The sequence below is a fragment of the Danio rerio genome, chromosome 5 (assembly GCF_052040795.2).
Source record: "Danio rerio strain M-AB ecotype USA chromosome 5, GRCz13ab, whole genome shotgun sequence".
Classification (NCBI taxonomy): domain Eukaryota; kingdom Metazoa; phylum Chordata; class Actinopteri; order Cypriniformes; family Danionidae; genus Danio; species Danio rerio.
The window spans coordinates 72,427,190-72,448,045 of record NC_141025.1 but is presented as its reverse complement, the minus strand read 5'-3'; the positions used below and the strand labels follow the sequence as shown (position 1 = coordinate 72,448,045).

Here is a 20,856-nt window from a genome sequence, read left to right as displayed (position 1 = left end):
TTAATTTTTACATTTTATTCATTTTAAATTGTAAATTTAAAAAACAAGTGGTAAAAAAAGTCACAAGTAGAAAAAAAATCATCACAGATAACTTTTCCACAAACTGGGGAAGTAAAATAAATACTGATGTATGGATGATAGATAGATAGATAGATAGATAGATAGATAGATAGATAGATAGATAGATAGATAGATAGATAGATAGATAGATAGATAGATAGATAGATAGATAGATAGATAGATAGATAGATAGATAGATAGATAGATAGATAGATAGATAGACAGACAGATAGACAGATAGAAAGGCAGACAGACAGACAGACAGACAGACAGACAGACAGACAGACAGACAGACAGACAGACAGACAGACAGACAGACAGACAGACAGACAGACAGACAGACAGACAGATAGATAGATAGATAGATAGATAGATAGATAGATAGATAGATAGATAGATAGATAGATCGATCGATCGATCGATCGATCGATCGATCGATCGATAGATAGATATGAATTAGCATGTTTCTGTTATGGATTAGCATGTTGTTAGCATGTTTCCATTACGACCCTGCTGAAAAAAACAGCATATGCGGGTAAGGTATGTTTTAATGCAGTCAATGCTGGACTTGCTGGTCTTGATGCTGGTCTTGATGCTTTCAGTGCTGGTCTCAATGCTAGTCTTGCTGCAGCACTGAGATTAGCATCAAGAGCAGCAAAACCAGCAAGACCAGCATATCAGCATCAAAACATACCTTACAAGTATATGCATGTTGCTAGCATGTTTCTATTTTGGATTAGTATGCTTCCACTATGACTTTGCATGTTGCTAGTATGTTTCCAGTACAAATTAGCATGTTGCAAGCATGTTTCTAATATGAGTAAACGTGTTGGTAGCATGATTTTAGTATGAATTCGCATATTGCAAGCAAAAATTGGCATGTTATTGGCATGTTTCTAGTATGAATTAACATGTTGCTAGCATGTTTCTTTATATATTAGAGTGTTGTTAGCATAACTTTAGTTTAAATACTATGTTGCTAGCAGGAATTAGCATGTTGCTGTCATGTTTCCAGTACTTTTAGATTTATTCGATTTTTAACTAGTATTATCATCATTGTCAGACCGCAGAAAGATGCTTATTTTAATGTGAAAATAAAGTAAAAAAAAATTTTTTTTGAGGATTTATTTATTTAGGGTTGTTGTATTTTGCGTTTGAAATTTGGTTTCTATAATTAACTCCAGTTTCTTGATTATCATATTCAGGGTGCTCCGGGAAAAATGGGTCAGCACGGAGAGCCAGGTTTGACGGGATATGAAGTAAGTGTTTTTAAACATGGCTTATAAGAATTTTTATGTTTTATTTTGAGCATAAAGCTTTTTTAACTTAAAAACAGCTGATCTACTTTATGTAAAATAATGTTAACATTGCTTTTTTGTGCTAGTGGTTTTGTAATCCATTTCTTTTCTTTTTTAAATTTGCCTTAGGGTCATCAAGGGCCACAAGGTTCATTGGGATCCCCGGGACCAAAAGGAGAAAAGGTATAAATAAATACACATTATTAAAAAAAAGATCACATTAGCCATAACGGAACACACAGCCAAATGCATATCAGATGTTTTAGGAGGAAAAGTCCTGCAATCAATTCTGAAATAAATTTCAGGGAGAGCAAGGCGATGACGGGAAGGTTGAAGGTCTACCTGGTCCTTCTGGTGACATCGTGAGTCAGTCCATTAAATATATTTTAACTTAGTTTTGGAGAATATCGGGTGCCAACCTGATCAATATATTTGATTTTTCATTGGGTCAAAGGGACCTGTTGGCAACAGAGGAGACAGAGGAGAACCTGGTGACCCTGGATACCCCGTGAGTATCCAAAAAATATCACCAAAATTGGACACCAACAAAAATACTTTATATATCAGATTTTGAATTTCAATTCTAAAATAGATTTTGTCAATTTTAAGGGCCTTGAAGGTGTTCAAGGAGAAAGAGGAAAAGAGGGGGCTCCTGGAGTCCCTGTGAGTAAATCTACCTTTATACATCTTTAAACCTGTGTTATTTAAGTAGCACTGATATGCTTTATAGTTTTGTAAATTAGATATTTATTATTAATATATAAAATATTTAAATCTAATACAAATTATATATAAATATGTAAATATATAGTTTTAGATTTTTAGGAAATTTGTATTTACATACACATACAGTTGAAGTCAGAATTATTAGCCCCCCTGAATTATTAAACCCCCTGTTTCATTTTTTCCCCAATTTCTGTTTAACAGAGGGAAGATTTTTTTCAACACATTTCTAAACATAATAGTTTTAATAACTCATCTTTAATAACTGATTTATTTTCTCTTTGCTATGATGGCAGTAAATAATATTTTACTAGATATTTTTCAAGACACTTCTGTACAGCTTAAAGTGACATTTAAAGGCTAAACTAGGTTAATTAGGTTAACTAGGCAGGTTAGGGTAATTAGGCAAGTTATTGTATAACGATGGTTTGTTTTGTAGACTATCGAGAAAAAAATTAGCTTAAAGGGGCTAATAATTTTGAACTTAAAATAGTGTTTAAAAAATTCAAAACTGCTTTTATTTTAGCCGAAATAAAACAAATCAGACTTTCTCCAGAAGAAAAAAAATATTATCAGACATACTGTGAAAATGTCCTTGCTCTGTTAAGCATCATTTGGGAAATATTTAAAAAAGAAAATAAAATCAAAGGGGGGCTAATAATTCTGACTTCAACTGTATATTATATAATTACAAAAACATTTATTTGGATTTGAATAATCATGATTAATCCTTTGTCACAATATTTTTATTTTCACTAAATGATGGTAGTTTTGTTTTGCATTTGTTTGTTTTTTTCTTTTATAAACTAAAAAAAAATTGTAAAAAAAATCCTTCGCAACTACCTGAAATAACATCAAATAATATTATTTATCAATGTATTTGTTACAGTTTATGTTATTTAGTTAAGTATCCGTAATTAGTTTTCTTAATTTTCATCGTATTTCCCTTTCTAAAACAACAGGGGAATTCAGGGCCTAGAGGTTTTCCAGGGCTCAAAGGATCTAAAGGCAATAAAGTAAGAAAATAACTAACATGCAAACAAGTGCACACATATATGGTTAATTTATACATACATAAACATCTAATTTAAATAATTTTAATGGCTCAACTGAATAACTGATTGTATTCAGGGTCCAAAAGGCAAAAACAGTCCTCGTGGTGAATCTGGAAACCGAGGGTCTCCTGTAAGCAAATTTCCTAAACCCAGAAATGGTTTCAGTAACATCTTAATAAAACGGCAACTGATGTTACTGTGTATTTCATTCAGGGTCCTGTTGGTGTTCCTGGGCCCAGAGGGGTCATCGGTCGAGAGGGTTTTGAGGGGGATCCTGGACCCGATGGAGCTGCTGGGAAAGATGGAGCTAAAGGAATGCCAGTAAGACAATGAATGTAATTCTCAATGTCCTCAGTGTAAACCTTCATTTGGCCCAGGTGCTTTATATGGTTTGTGATGTTGTGGTTTGTTTTTTCCCCTATTAGGGTGATCTTGGACATGATGGGGATGTTGGGCTGCCTGGAAAACCGGGTCCTCAAGGAAATGCAGGAGCACCAGGTCTACCAGGAGTTCAAGGCTCTTTTGGGCCAAAGGTACTTTGCTTATATATAGATGGTTTGCTTTTGTTTGTGTGTGTCACTGTTGGGGATAAAGTACATCCATGAGGTTGTTATCACAGAATAAAGCCTCACAGGTTTATAGGCAGCCCGACGTGAATCGGAGAACTACTGTATAAGACTGAAGGGCTTTATTCTGCGAAAACAACCATCCTGGATGTTCTTTATCAAATTATACATAAATCATTGTTCTGAGCCGTAGAAGTTTCTTAATTCTTAAATTAAATGCAAAGCTGACAGAAACGAAAACAGCTAATGAAGTATACACTAACCTGCACATTATTCAGCCACAAGATGGCGCCAAACAATTAAAAACCCTGGCCTGACAGACAAGCAGATACCAAAGAATGTGTATGTAAGTATATGGATGTGAACGTATTCACTGACGTGATTGGAAGCTCCTGGATGAGTCTGAGCTATTTAGCGGTTATTGTGTCTGAATAGCATTCCTTGGAACGTCGCATCTGACCAATCAGAATCAAGTATTCCAGACACCCATGTAATAATTCTTATTATTTAATGGGGGTTGTTGAATTCTTGAGTCTGATTGACTGATGAATAATGCCCCATCATCAATTACTCTGTTTATACTTCTGTTATATTACCACACCTGAAGACATGGTTCAGATGCTGTATCACGGTGGCCTCAAACTCAATTTCTAGAGGGCTACAGCTCAGCTGATGTTTTTCTCTAACCACCTCCAACTCACACCTATCAACACAATCAACATTAGTTGATTTTAGCTTCATTGTTTCTCTTAGGGGGAAAGGGGCATTCCTGGTCAAACTGGACCTCCAGGCAAAAGAGGACTGAACGGAGGAATGGGATTTCCTGGAAAACAAGGCGACCAAGGCTTCAAAGGACAACCTGTGAGTATGATTTCCCTCTATGGGGCCATTTACAACACAACACAGCTTTCAGCCAAAGTGAACTATATTTATAAACTAATTTGGAGAGAATCACGTTCTTATGATTGATCACAGCTTGTCCCACATTAGCAAACGCATGATTCACCAATCGGATGATTCCTAACTTGCTATAAATAACCATAGTTTCTTACCTCAGTTATCTTTGTCTTGAAGATTCCCCCCTTCCACCCCTACTCCCCCTCTCTTTTCCTTGATAGGGTGGCATGGCGGCGCAGTGGTTAGCACTGTTGCCTCACAGCAATAATGTCACTGGTTCAAGTCCTTACCAGGCCAGTAGACGTTTCTGTGTGGAGTTTTCATGTTCTCCCTGTGCTTGCATGGGTTTCCACTGGGTTCCCCAGTTTCCTCCCGCAGTCCAAAGACATGCGACATGGGTGAATTGACCAAACCAAATTGGCACCGTAGATGAGCTCTTAATCCGCAATAGATCTCTCCATATCAATCCCTAATTGAGTTCTCGAGACCTACCTGAGCTCAAACTCCCCTCTCGCCCTGCAAACGGGAGGGAGACCCTGGGCTCGAGGATCTTCTGAGCTCAGGGCTCTCTCCTGGGACAGCATGCCAAACACGCTTTATAATCACTAATCAGCTAGGTGTGAACTTCTGAAAACTGAAAACTCGTTTTGTTTAACAGTTATTGAATAAATGGCATCAGTGACATGTCTTTAGCACACACTGAAGATTGATGCTACCTGCTGATCTGCTACTGTGTTGTTTGTATTGTTCTTTAGGGTGATGCTGGTGAACAGGGATTTCCTGGAGTTCTTGGAATATTTGGACCACAGGTAAACTCACTTCCTGCTCTAGCATTATCATGAAATCATTATCATGTCGTCTTTCGGATGAGACGTTAAACCGAGGTCCTGACTTTCTGTGGTCATTAAAAATCCCATGGCACTTCTCGTAAAGAGTAGGGGTGTAACCCCGGTGTCCTGGCCAAAGTCCCCCAATCGGCCCTCACCCATCATCCCCATCCACTGAATTGGCTCTATAACTGTCTCTTCACTCCACCAGTACCTGGTGTGTGGTGAGCGTACTGGCTTTTATGTTTTGATTTTAATTGGGCCATTTTGGTGACTGTCACTTTAAATTCAAATGAGATTGTGCTCTTTTCAAAAGAGGGTGGAGCTACAAATGCATGTATGTCAGCATGGTAGCAGATTCATATACAAGACACTGAAGTCCTATGCTAATGAGGGAGAGATCATCACTAATGGGCGGGGCTTTCCCTCTCTGATGACATGTGCAGAGGGAGAATGTCAATCAAAGTGTTTTTTGGCAGACCGTTTTTATTAAGTGTGATTATAAAAGAATAAAATTTATCAACTTTTTCCATTAGAAGCTGGTTATACTCACGGACTGATGCCAGACAACTGTTTAAATTCGTTAAAAAAGTATTTTTTTGCATAACAGGTCACCTTTAAAAAATGCTTGTATCACTTCAGAAACTCCCGGGTACTTGTAGTATACTGTTTTTCAAATACTATCAATTCAGACATACAACTCGGCTCGCATACTACTTTTCACATAACATATAGTAGGGATATATGCAATTTTGGACGCAGCCCATGTGTTTTTTGATTATACATAAAAAAAAATGTTAAACATAACCCAGCATTACAAGCTAAAAATCTTTAAAAATAATAATAAATAATAAAATGTATGGCTAAAAATTAATGGTGAATTGAAGTGAATGAAAGCAGAAGTCTCGAGCCAACAATCTGCCAATGGGTGTGTCTTCTCGTACATGAAAGAATAAGGGCAATAGTAATAAACAGTCAATTGTTCTTCCTTTCTGACTCCTAAAGAGTTTCTGCCACTTACAGGGGCCTCCTGGAGACTTCGGTCCAGTGGGTATACAGGGTCCAAAGGGTCCTCAGGGTTTAATGGTAAGTACCACTGTGAGAACTGATGTGAAAACACCAGTGAGATGAATGAAGAGTTCTTGATCAGCAACTACTGTAGGTGTTTCTTCTTTTAAGGGGATGCAAGGAGCCATCGGACCAGTTGGGATCATTGGGCCGAGTGGTAACCCAGTATGTATGATCCGAATCATTCAGCAAAGCTTGTTCTTTATGTGCTTTCTAATTAGGTTCACAAAACATATCTCTTCTTTCTTATATTAGGGACCGCAAGGAGACAAAGGAAACAAAGGGGAAATGGTAAGATATTTTTGGAAACTTTTAATTAAGTCAGCACCTATTTAATTTCTCCAATTTCCTATTTTATTTAATAAACCACTTTATAAATCAAAAGGTATTGGAAAATCTCACATATTATTCACTTTGTTATTGCAAATTTTGGATCAGCTGTTATTCATTCATGCAATTTTTAGTGTGGAATGAAAACATGCTTATCCATAACAGAAAACTACATGTTATTTCACACTAAAGTCATGCAAACATCATGCTAATTCATACTTGAAACTATACTATACTTTACTATACTTTACTATACTATACAATACTATACTATACTATACTTTACTATACTACCATAATCCATACAGGAAACATGTTAGAAGATGCTAATTCATACTAGAAACATGCTAGTAACATGGTAATTCACACTACAAGCTATACTAAACTATACTATGCTATAATATACAATACTGGAAACATGCTAGAAGATGCTAATTCACACCAAAAAAAATGTGAATAACATGCTAATTCATACTAGAAACTATACTATACTGTGATATACTATACAATACTAATCCATACTGGAATTATGTTAAAGGATGCTAATTCATACTAGAAACATGCTAATAGTATGCCAATTTGTACTAGAAACTACACTATACTGTCATATACAATATATACTATACTATACTATAATATACTAAACTAATCCATACAGGAAACATGTTAAAATATGGTAATTCATACTAGAAACATGCTAATAACATGCTAATTCATACTAGAAACTATACTATACTATATTAATCCATACTGGAAACATGTTAAAAGATGCTAATTTACACTAGAAGCATGCTAATAACACGTTAATTCATACTAGAAACTATTCTATACTAATCAATACTGAAAACATGTTAGAGGATGGTAATTCATACCAGAAACATGCAAATAAAATGGTAATTCATACTACAAACTATACTATACTGTGATATATTATACTATACTAATCCATGCTGGAAACGTTAAAGGATGCTAATTCATACAAGAAACATGCTAATTGTATGCTAATTCTTACAAGGAACTATACTATACTGTGATATACTATCCTATAATATAATTTACTATACTCATCCATAAACATGTTAAAATATACTAATTCTCACTAGAAACATGCTAATAATATGCTAATTCATACTAGAAACTATAGTATACTATAATAATCCATACTGAGAGCATGTTAAAGATACTAATTCATACCAGAAACATGCTAATTCATACTAGAAACTATTCTATACTATATTACAATATACTATACTATACTAATCCATACTGGAAACATGTTAGAAGATGCTTATTTATACCAGAAACATGCTAATAACATGCTAATTCATACTAGAAACTATACTATACAATATGCTTTACTGGAAACATGTTAAAAGATGCTAATTCATACCAGAAACATGCTAATTCATACTACAAACTATACAATAGTACAATATACTATACTATACTAATCCACACGGGAAACATGTTAAAACATGCTAATCTATACTAGCAACATGCTAATAGCATGCTAATTAATACTAGAAACTATACTATAATATATTATACTGGAAACATGTTAAAACATGCTAATTTATACTAGAAACATGCTAGCAAACATGCAAATTCATAACAAAACCATGCTAACAACATGCAAATTCCAAAAATTTAATGAACACAAGATCTAGAAGAAACATTTAACTGAACTGGCAGGAACAGTAATGTATTCTTGATGACAACTTCCAAGTGATTTCATGTTTTAAAAGTGTTCATTGCAGAGTATAATTCTTTGGTTTTCCTTTTATTTTAAACAGGGTGTTCAGGGACCCAGGGTATGTTTGATCCAATCGCCTTAAATATTACTAACCACCTTTTTACATAAGTTAAGTGGCATGTTTTTAACAAAACATTTTTTTTTGTTCCCATCAGGGGCCTCCAGGTCCTCGTGGACCACCGGGACCTCCAGTGAGTATTCTTAATCCATTTTATCAAGCATATGAATAGCGTTTATGACTGAAGAATAATATCACGGTTGAGTTGCATTTAGCTGAAGCTTGTGGATTTAATACTTGTTTCTTATTCTCTCATTTGTTTACAGGGGCTTCCTGCTGTAGCCTTCTCTCATGTAAGACATCTCTGATGATATAAACTTCAATACGGAACTAAAAAAATGCTACTAAAAAAATGCTACTAAATGTCACCACTAGAAATAATATATATATATATATATATATATATATATATATATATATATATATATATATATATATATATATATATATATATATATATATATATATATATATATATATACTAAGCTAAACATGTTATTGACATGCTAATTATGATAGCTACATGCTATTTCATACTAAAAAATGTTAACAGCATGTTAACATGTACTACAAACATTCTAGCAACATGCTAATCCATGCTAGCAACATACTGTCTTATATTAAAATTATGCTAACTACATGCTAATCAATACTAAATTTGTGCCAACAACATGCTAGATCATATTAGAAACATGTTGGTGACATGATAATTTATGATAGCAACATGGCAAATCATACTAGAAACATGCTACCAGCATGCTACTTATGATTGCTTTGTGCTATTTCATACTAAAATAATGTTAACAACATATTAATATGTACTAGAAACATGCTAGCAACATGCTAATTAATACTAAAATCATGTTAACAACATGAAAATTCATACTGGGAACATGGTTAAAATACATATGCTAATCTATAAAATAAACATGCGAACAACATGGTAATTCATGCTGATAACATGCTAACAGCATGCTAATTCATACTGGAAACATGTTAACAATGTGCTAATTTATACTGGAAGCATTCTAACATGCTAATACATGTTAGCATGTTAATTCATACTGGAAACATGCAAATCCATTTTAAAGTCATGCTAACAACATGATAATTCATACTAGAAGCATGTAAGCAACATGGCAATTCATACTGGGAACATGGTAAAACTATGCTAATCTAAAAAATAAACATGCGAACAGCTTGAAAATTCATACTAGAAACATGCTAACAACATGCTAATTCATACAGGAAACATTCTAACATGCTAATTCATGCTAGCAACATGGCAAATCATACTGGAAACATGCTACTGACATGCTAATTATGATAGCTACATGCTATTTCATACTACAGTCATGTTAACAGCATGTTAATATGTACTAGAAACATGTTAGCAACATATCAATTCATACTGGGAACATGGTAAATATATGCTAATCTAAAATAAACATGCTAACAACATGGTAATTCATACTGGAAACATGCTAACAACATGCTTATTCATACTGGAAACGTTAACAACATGCTAATTCATACTGGAAACATTTTAACATGATAATACATGCTAGCAACATGTTAATTCATACTGAAAATAGCAACATACAAATGTATGCTTGCAATATGTTTATTTTTATTAAAATCATGAAAACAACATGTTAGCAATGTGCTAATTCAAAATTACATAATATATGCTAGCTTCAAGCTAATCAATTCTAATTTCAAACTAAACAAACTAATGTCTCTATTTTTTTTTCTCTTAGGAAAATGAGGCCCTTGGTGCTGCTTTACATGTTTTTGATTCCCGCTCCGCATTAAGATCTGAAGTAGGTGCAAGCAGTGTCGGAAACCTATCAGAGATTAGTTTTAGGCATTAGCAAATAAACATTAGAGTTGTGTCTGTTCTGTGACTACAGTTACTGTAATTTTTTGCAAACAGGGACACAATGTTAGCTAACAACTTATTCAATTCACAGATGTATCAGGATACTGACCTTCCACTGCTGGATCAAGGAAGCGAGATTTTTAAGACTCTTCACTACCTCAGCATCCTGATCCACAGTATCAAAAACCCGCTGGGAACGCAGGAGAATCCGGCCAGAATGTGCAGGGATCTGCTTGAATGCGAGCACAGGTTGAATGATGGTGAGATTGTAAACTGCATTGTTTTTGCTCTGGAAAATAGCCCCCAGCTTGGTAACTACGCAACAGTGCTTTGTAATATCATTGTGCCTGCTGCAGCCAATAGATATATACATTAGATGTCGCCTACCCTACTGTTGTCTATTAAAAGGAATGCTTCAACAGAGCCGCCATTTTAGTACAGGGTAGCACTCTTTTGAAATGAATGCGGGACCAAGGTGCAGTGGAGGACTGTGGCCATCCAAAGCCTGAGATATACACATATATATAAATATATCTGTGATCGCAAATTTTTTAAATGACTTATAATTATAATTTTGCATTACTTTTCTATATCGATGGATAAGTGACCGCATGGGCATTGCCGACAAAGAGCATGTTTGTGTCATGGAAATGTATTTTTCTCCCTCCCTGTTTAATCTGATCTAATCCGAGTCCTGAAACACACCTCCTCTCCTGCTTTCACTTCTCATTCTGCGGAGCAAGGGATTTGTTTGTGAATGAATCCCCGTTATGAACAACTCATTCACTTAGCCGACAATAATTAAAGTTTCTGCCACCGCAGCATCTTGTTGTCATATTTCTTAACATTGTTTGCTTATTTTATTGAACAAAACTTGCATAAGCCTAGAATTTACTGTGAGTTGGTGCTCCTTTGCCTAATTGTGAATGCAGTAGGTGACTGTATCATCATCAATAACGTGACTTGTTGAGCACTATATAACTATTAAATGTTCTGCCTGTGTGTTTTGTGTTTTTTTGTTTGCTCATTACTACACCCGTACACAGTGCTAAAGTCTAGCCTCTTCACATTAGCACACTGTCTTGACTAGTGCGGTTGAATGACATTTGTCCTAGGAGCACTGTACAAATGTTGCAGCGCTATTGACGCATGCTCAGGGTCCGTATGTGATATCTAGTGTATATATCTATGGCTGCAACCATGGTAGTTCAAACAAAGTTCTTTGACTATGAAACTAAATGAACTATATAAACTATATAAAATGAGACTATAGTTCCTAGCCATATCAGCCTAGAAAAAAACATAGGCAATGTAACTACAACAGAGTCAAGCTTTAAGTAGAAAAAAATTAAAAACTATTTGAGTGAGATCCTAATGGTCTAATCTGATTCAATGATCTATGCTAAGCTATGCTAAAAGTGCTCCTGCCAGACCCAGGAATTGACTGAATTGATTCAAAAATAGTTAAACTCAACAGTTTAACTCTAGGAGAGTTGTAAAATTTAGGGAAAAGAGGAGTGTTTCTTTAAGTTATGCCATATGATTGACTAATGAGACATTTGCATCTAAATTTAAAGTGGTGTACCTAAAGTTGTCAGCAAGTGTAATAAAACAGCTAATAACCAACTGTGGTTGTAGTTTGTCATATGTGATAGAAATGAAAAGTGTAGGATCGTTCATTTCATTCATTTTCTTTATTTCAGGCACTTATTGGATAGATCCTAACCTGGGCTGCTCCTCTGACAACATTGAAGTGACCTGTAGCTTCACCAGTGGAGGTCAAACCTGCCTTAAGCCAGTCACTGCATCCAAGGTCTTTAAAGCACACAACCAGCTATAACTTTATATATTTCACTGAATCTGTATTTGCATCATTCCAAAGATTGCTGTTGAGTTTAAAGGGGACCTGTTATGCCCCTTTTTACAAGATCTAAAATAAGTTTCTGATGTTCATAGAGTGTATGTGAAGTTTCAGCTCAAAATATCCCACAACTAATGTTTTATAACTCTTTGAAACCGCCCGTTTCAGGCTTTGTGCTGTTTTAGTGACTGTCGCTTTAAATTCAAGTGAGATTGTGCTCTTTTCAAAAGAGGGAGGAGCTTCTAATGCCTGTGTGTCAGCATTGTGGCAGATTAAAAAACAAGATTAATGTCCTATGCTAATGAGGAAGAGATGGTCACTAATGGGCGGGGCTTTCTCCCTCTGATGACACGTACAAAGGGAGAATGTCAATCAAAGTGTTTCTGCAGACTGTTTTAACGAACTGATTATGAAGAATATAATTAATTTTTACCATTAGAAGCTGGTCATATAAACACACTGTTGCCACACAACTGTGTTTAAACCCATTTAAAAGTGAATTTTGCACAATAGGCCCCCTTTAAAGAGTTCTTATGTTGCTTTTTGTGTCCATTTTTCTGCAGAATAGATTGCTCAAAGTGTCTCTTTGCTTGTGGTAATCAGTTTTTTTACTTCTTTCCTAAAGCTGGAGATCGGAGTCAGTCTGATCCAGATGAACTTCATCCACCTCCTGAGCTCTGAGGCTGTGCAGATCATCACCGTTCACTGTCTGAACGTCTCCGTTTGGGCATCGGAAGACTCCAAAACACCTTCCTCCAGCATGGTATACTTTAAAGCCTGGGATGGACAGATAATCGAGGCTGGAGGATTCATCGAGCCTGATTTGCTGAAGGATGAGTGCTGGGTATGTTTATTGTAATCATTTATTTATTAGCAACTGCCAGGTTTCACAGGCATCAGGGGGTTCACAAGACAACATAAGTAAGATCGTGCAATTGCCACATACCATATGTGTTGTATTGTGGTTTTTCGGGATCAGTTTGAGTATGGCTACACCTCTAGTATTTAGGGTTGTCAAAAAAGTATCAACCTCCATATCAATTGGTACTGAAATTTTAAGGTCCCATGATTTGCTTTGAAATGTGCATTCAATGTTTGACGTAATCTCAACCGAAATGTGAAGAGAGGGTGGGACTAATGACTGTAAAAAATATGGATGACGTGACATTGAACACTTTGAATCCAAAACGCCTCATAACTATCGCAAAAAAACTGCTGAAATTGGAGCCCGGGCATGCATAGAAAGACTACCTGATGGAGCTAGAGACAGAGCCACGGAATCAGACTTCCAGTCAAACCAAGTGTATCTGTCTGCGGACAGCAAGACGGAGGCATAATATGAAGGAGCGTAACTTGTAGTAAGTAATAGGTGTAACTTGCAGTCATCGAGATCCCATAGAACCATGCAAGATGTCGCAACGAGATGTTGTTGGCAAGATAGCGGAAATACTTACCAGAGAACATTTTCATCAAATGTTTTCATGAGTTTTCTCCAAATTTATCCACAACCTATTCATTTGAAATACTATTATATTCATTCGTTTAGTAACTCCACTTGCTGACTTCTTCATCCGTTTTATCATGACATTTAGACTACTTGGCATAGAGTTAAGGTACTCCTGCATTTATGGAAGCAAAAGATACAGCAATATTACTAAATATCAACAGGATATTTACACATCCAAGCACTATATAAAATAATCCTTATCAAGTTGTACAATAAATTTGAATTATTTACTTTAATTTATAATAATAACTTTAATTATTCTTTACTAGGAGTTTTAAAATAAAAAGCCAAAGGAAAATGATGGGGGGGGTCTTTCCAAAATGAAGATAGGGAGTAAAGTTAGGCTGGATATTTATGTTAAATTTGGAATAATGCGATTGGCTAGCTAATGATTACCAATAGGGACCAGCTGTGGTCAATCACATCATGTGCTCCTCTCGAAATTAATTTGTGAGACTTCACTTAAAGGAACACAAAGCAGGATTGGTTTCAATTCGCCGCAGTGATTCGCTGCAATTTTCACGTTGGCTATAAAAAATCTACCACCTCTATTAGACTTCCTCATTTTCACAACTAATCCTACCGCTTTTTTTTCCTATGTAGATCACAGATGGTAGATGGCATCAAACACAGTTCATTTTCCGGACGCAGGACCCAAACTTACTACCCATTGTGGAGATCTACAACTTGCCCAGCACTAAACCTGGCTCACATTACCACCTGGAGGTGGGCCCTGTGTGCTTTTTATAAGGAGAAATCACCACCGAGGCCTTAAAATCCCTGATCAATGGCATCCAAGAGCTTCTGTGTCGTCAACAAAGCTGTATTGAGTTCAGAACACCATGTCTCAAACCTGTACTGAAGCCTTTAACAGGAGGAACCAGGAACCCAGAGCAGCTTTTGAAAAAACAAAAGAAGACTTTCTACATGAACCGCTCAGGATGACATTTGCTCTTTTTTTCAGAGCTAAGTTTCTCCTGCTTTTTTAAAACTCTGATAGTCTTAATTTATTCATAGGTGGGTTTTTTGGCACATGATCCATGTGGACAAGCTATACGGATCATTTAAGACGTTTGTAATGAAGTACTTATTTTGTATTCTACAGTTATACACAATCATGTGTTTTATTTATACATGTTTGTGTGTGTGTATATTTTCTGTAAAGTGCAATAGAGGATGAACAGATTGTTTTTTTTTAAAGATGAATCTTGCTTTTGGCTGTTTAACGTAAAAGTGATGTTTACTGTCACTCATATCATTTGATTCAGGTTTAATTATTAGAGGAAGCCGAGGCTCATTGACGATATGTGCCTCAGCCTACACTGAATATGTTGTTCCAGATACATTTTCTTGTACATTTCAGATGACAAATACACTAGAGGGCGCTGTCTATGGTTTTGTGAATCTAAAATATGTTACGTTTTCTGCATGTTTTAAGATGGGACTTGTCATACGGATCACCTAGCAAACCACTAACCAATAGTGTTTTCAGAAACAAACGCAAGAGAAAAGATATAACATATCTTTAGCTTAGCTTAGCATAGATCATTGAATCAGATTTGACCATTAGCATCTCATTAAAAAAGGACCACTTTTGAACATTTTTCAGCCTACATTAACATTTCTACATTAACATTTTGTTGTACATTTTAGATGACAAATCCACTAGAGGGTGCTGTCTACAGTGTTGTGAATCTGAAATACATTACTTAGGCTATGTTTCTACACATTCGAAGACTGGACTACAATCCAGTCGTACGGATCACCTAGCGAACCACTGACCTAAACCCAACCAATAGTGTTTTCAGAAACAAACGTAAGCGAAAAGTTATAACATATCCAAAAAGTTATATCAAGGTGCGAACATTTATACTTCAAAGAAACACTCCACTCATTTTTAATAGTCTGATTTTACAAGTCACCTGGATTCTCATTAAAAAATGACCACTTTTGATAATTTTTCCACCTACATTAAATATGTTGCTCCAGATAAGTTTTGTTGTATGTTTCAGATAACAAATCCACTAGAGGGTGCTGTCTAGAGTTTTGAGAATCTGAAACATGTTACATAGGCTACGTTTTCTACACATTCTAAGACTGGACTTCAGTCGGACAGATCACCTAGCGAACCACTGACCTAAACGCAACCAATAGTGTTTTCAGAAATGAACGTAAGCGAAAAGATATAACATATCCAAAAAAAAAATATATATATATATATATATTTATATATATATATATATATATATATATATATATATATATATATATATATATATATATATATATATATATATATATATATATATATATATATCAACGTGCAAACATTTATACTTTGAGGAAACACACCACTTTTCAAGTCACCTAGCATTAAACATTTGACTTTAACCATTTTTGAATCCATTCAGCCAATCTCCAGTTCTGACAGGACCACTTTGTTAGCTTAGCATAGATCATTGAATCAGATTAGACCATTAGCATCTCAAAAAAAAAAAAGACCAATTTTGATCATTTTTCAGCCTATATTAAATACATTGCTCCGCATCAGTTTTGTTGTAGGTTTCACATGACAAATCCACTAGAGGGCGCTGTCTAGAGTTTTGAGAATCTGTAACATGTTACTTAGGCTACACATTCTAAGACTGGATTTCAGTCGTATGGATCACCTAGCAAACCACTGACCTAAATCCAACCAATAGTGTTTTCAAAAACTAATTTAACATACAAGAGAACTGCCACAGTGAAGGTAAAACCACATAGTTTTACTTGGATTTTATCTTTTTTTTGTAGAAACATGCTTCACCCGACCTTAAACGAAGTGCTCTGCATCACAAAAACAACACCGTACAAAGTGAGCGACCATATTTGATTACAAATTATGGACATTGTTAAGGTATTTTGTGATATTTACTTAAAGGTGTGTAAATAACTACACACAAATAATCGATGTCCCTATAAATATCATTAGTGTGAAAAGGAACAGGAGTTGGTGACTTCATACTGTCCCGTATAATTCATTTAACTTAATTAACTTAATTAATTAAACTGCATTCAAATGTGTGATGAAGTATGTGTTTGTGGCTGAAGCATGTATTTCCAATGAGCCTGTGTTGATCATATGTATGTGTGTATGCCAGCAGGTCTGACAAAAAAAGCCTCAGATACCATAACACACATATACTCAAAGCCAGAGAACGAGTCAAGGTGAATCCAGACTTGAAAAGGAACATATATAAACGTCTACCTCCCATCTCTACATATTCTTAAGCATTTGGGGAACAGTAAGTGTTCAGAAATGGATTCACATGCATTTAACCTGTGGTTAGACTTCTGTTCCTGTCATGTTTTTAACTTAAGTGCCTTTTATAGGTTTGAAGGGAATATTGTATTTTTTTTGTAAAGGAAAACCTTCCAGCCAAACGTATTTTAATCTTTTGTTTTCTTTAATGTCTTTTTGTAAAGATATTCGAACTTTGAAGACATGAGGATGCTTTTTGTCATAGTAGACATTGTGTTGTGCTTTATTTCTCGGAGTTGGAGGGCTTTCCATCAAGTGCACAATACCAAAAGCCCTATCTGACTGCAGAAGTAGTTGTTTAACGTGCAAAATCTGCTCTGTTTCATCATTGCTGATTGTTGTGTGTTTAAGGTGTTTTTACAAAGCCAAATCTTACCATTGATTCAGCTGATCAAGATCAAAACGAGAGCACTCAAATCTTCAATCATATTGGGCTTATCGTGTGCAACGCATTGATGGTGAGTGAAGTATTTCAGTACATTAGCTGTGACTAGGGCTGCATAAAAGATTTGAAGTTGTTGAGTATACAGTGCATGCGGAAAGTATAGCGCTTCACTTATTCCACATTTTTTTATGTTACAGCCTTATTCCAAAATGGATTAAACTCATTTATTTCCTCAAAATTCTACAAACAATACCCCATAATGACAATGCAAAAAAAAGGTTTTGAAATTGTTGAAAATTTATTACAAATAAAAACCTGAAATGTCACACGTACATCAGTATTCACAGCCTTTGCTAAATACTTGTTGATGCACCTTTTGCAGCGATTACAGCCTCAAGTTTTTTTGAATATGATGCCACAAGCTTGGCACACCTGTCTTTGGGAGTTTTTGCCCATTCTCTTTGCAGTACCTCTCAAGCTCTATCAAGTTGGATGGGAAGCGATGGTGTACAGCTAATTTCAGATCTCTCCAGAGATGTTCAATAGGATTTAGGTCTGGGCTCTAGGAAGAGTCCTGGTGGTTCCAAATATCTTTCAGAGCGGCAGAAATGTTTCTGTAACCTTCCCCAGCTTTGTGCCTCGAGACAATCCTGTTTTGGAAGTCTACAGACAATTCCTTTGTCTTCATACTTGGTTTATGCTTTGACATGCACTGTCAACCCTGTGACCTTATATAGACAGGTGTATGCCTTTTCAAATCATGTCCAATCAACTGAATTTACCACAGGTGAACTCCAATGAAGCTGCTGAAACATCTCAAGAATGATCAGTGGAAACAGAATGTACCTGAGCTCAATTTAGAGCTTTACAACAAATGCTAATAGTGATGTTCATGTGATTTTTCAGGTCTTTTATTTTTAATAAATTTGCAACAATTTCAAAAAACCTTTTTTTCACAGAAAAAAAGTGAAACGCTATTAATACTTTTCTGATGCACTGTAGATATAATGATTCTTGCAATATAACAAATCTAAAAAAAAAATGTCAGGGTGCAAACATTTATACTTTAAAGGAAAACTCCACTTTTTTTAAATAGTCTTATTTTACAAGTCATCTAGAGTTAAACTTTTGAGTTTAATCATTTTTTAATTCAATCAGCCGATCTCTGGGTCTGATAGGAGCACTTTTAGCTTAGCATACATCATAGAATCAGATTAGACCATTAGCATCCCATTAAAAAGATGACCACTTTTGATCATTTTACTATTTAAAACTTGTTACATCGTACACATGCTGTGTCCACACTAGAGTTTGAGCTTGCGCAATGCTGTTGTACGGCGCTGTGAAAAGTGGACGAGATTAAACAAGATTATTAGACGTAAAAAAGTGAGCGATTTGTCCATATTTTAAATTTTTGTACAGAGAGGTCATGTTTTGCTATGTCATTGGTCTCATACATGTCTCGTGATGCGATTTTGCAGGTCAGAGTTTACCGAGCTTGAACGTAACAATGCAGCGACATGCAAAACTTGTCGCATAAGCTTGTGTTTTCGGTCTTCTGCATTCGCATGCATATAAATGGAAGTCTATAGGGGGTTGCACTGCGGATGCGCCATTCGGTGATGCACCACATAGCGACATGCCATATATTTCTATCAGGGTATGCACTGTGGTGCAGCAAGTAGGCAGCTGTCCGCGCCACCCAGCTTCAACTCAGAACACTGTTCAGAGTGCCATCTGAATAGTTTCATATTAAACAACATGAGAATGTACGTGTCTGTAGTGCGATACAACTGTCATGTGCGTGCCACATCGCAGTGACCAAAACTGACAAAAGAAGTTAAATAAATAAGTAAAAAAGAAAAGTGATCAAAATGGACTAATGCTAATGGGCTAATTTGATTTAATGATCTATGCTAAGCTAAGCTAAAAGTGCTCCTGTCAGACCCAGAGACTGACTAAATGGATTCAAATATGGTAAAACTCTCGGGGAGTTATGAAATGAGCCTATTCTCCGAAAACTGAAGTGTTCTTTTAAAAAACTACGAATGACTGAAAGCATTGTCAAATATTCTGATTCTTATTCGCTCTTAACTCTTATTCTCTCTCATCTTTGCTCCCAACATTAATAACGTATTTATTTTAAGCTCTCCTCTCTGAGGCTCAAGGTTCAACTTACAACCGGAATAGCCAATAATGTAACATTACAATAATATAAAGATAGTAAGGTCACATTTGATTGGTTGAATATGGATAAACACCCTGTGAATGTAACACACAAATGCTTTGGCACATAAAATGTCTCACACCCTTCTACAATATGGATATTGCATTCTATTACTGAATAACGATAACTTTTTGATTAATATTGCAGCCCTAGCCTTGACCAAAAAGAGTTTGTAAAAATGATTGTGAAATATTTGTTGTTTTGATCAGAATTGTTAGATGAAATGTAAGTTTAAGGTCTTGCAGACAAAGAAAGAAATGCACGTTATAATCAATATTATTATGGTCAATCATTGCCTCTTAAATTCAGCAGACACCAAAGAACTATGATCTCAGTGTTGTGAAAATTAATACACATTCATATCACACGTGGACAGCCCTTATATCTGTCTGCCATTCTAAGATTGTTTTTCCTGGCCATTTCAGTGTCTCATTGGAATAAACAATGATGAAAAAACTGCATGTTGTTTATTCATTTTTCTTCAGCCAAAAACCAAATATTATCGAGAGCCGTGGGAGGAAGGTAAAAACACCAAACTATATTACATTAAAGTTGCCATGGGTCATTTCCTACTTTCATTCATTCATTTTCAGCTTAGTCACTTTTTATTAATCCGGGGTTGCGACAGCCGAATGAAACTTATCCAGCACGCGTTTTACGCAGCGGATGCCCTTCCAGCTGCAACCTATCTCTGGGAAACATCCATACACACTCATACACTGGACAATTTAGCCTACCCAATTCACCTGTGCCGCATGTCTTTAGACTGTGGGGGAAACCCCCGCAAACGCAGGAAGAGCACGCAAACTCCACACAGAAATGCCCAGAACTGACCCAGCCATCGCTCGAACTGCGCCACTGCGTCACCTAATTTATTTCATTCATTCATTCATTTTCTTGTCGGCTTAAACCCTTTATTAATCCAGTTTCGCCACAGCGGAATGAACCGCAAACTTATCCAGCAAGTTTTTACGCAGCGGATGCCCTTCCAGCCGCAACCCATCTCTGGGAAACATCCACACACAGTCATTTACACACACACACACACACACACACAC

General features: G+C 35.8%; 1 protein-coding gene across 8 annotated transcripts in view; it reads left to right on the top strand.

The window, feature by feature from the left end:
* Positions 1-15,271, top strand: part of col27a1b (collagen, type XXVII, alpha 1b) — a 152,800-nt gene extending 137,529 nt beyond the window's left edge. For 3 of the 8 annotated variants that reach the window (XM_087252176.1, XM_087252174.1, XM_087252175.1), the window contains exons 40-61: positions 1,266-1,319; positions 1,488-1,541; positions 1,664-1,720; positions 1,813-1,866; positions 1,968-2,021; positions 3,044-3,097; positions 3,213-3,266; positions 3,350-3,457; positions 3,562-3,669; positions 4,456-4,563; positions 5,355-5,408; positions 6,450-6,512; positions 6,606-6,659; positions 6,750-6,785; positions 8,618-8,635; positions 8,733-8,768; positions 8,902-8,928; positions 10,396-10,458; positions 10,609-10,777; positions 12,221-12,330; positions 13,004-13,222; positions 14,489-15,271. In XM_087252176.1, coding sequence (XP_087108302.1) covers positions 1,266-1,319; positions 1,488-1,541; positions 1,664-1,720; positions 1,813-1,866; positions 1,968-2,021; positions 3,044-3,097; positions 3,213-3,266; positions 3,350-3,457; positions 3,562-3,669; positions 4,456-4,563; positions 5,355-5,408; positions 6,450-6,512; positions 6,606-6,659; positions 6,750-6,785; positions 8,618-8,635; positions 8,733-8,768; positions 8,902-8,928; positions 10,396-10,458; positions 10,609-10,777; positions 12,221-12,330; positions 13,004-13,222; positions 14,489-14,635 — 1,701 coding nt within the window. In that variant the 3' untranslated portion in view covers positions 14,636-15,271. 8 annotated transcript variants of the gene reach the window in all.
* Positions 15,272-20,856: the final 5,585 nt, after the last annotated feature.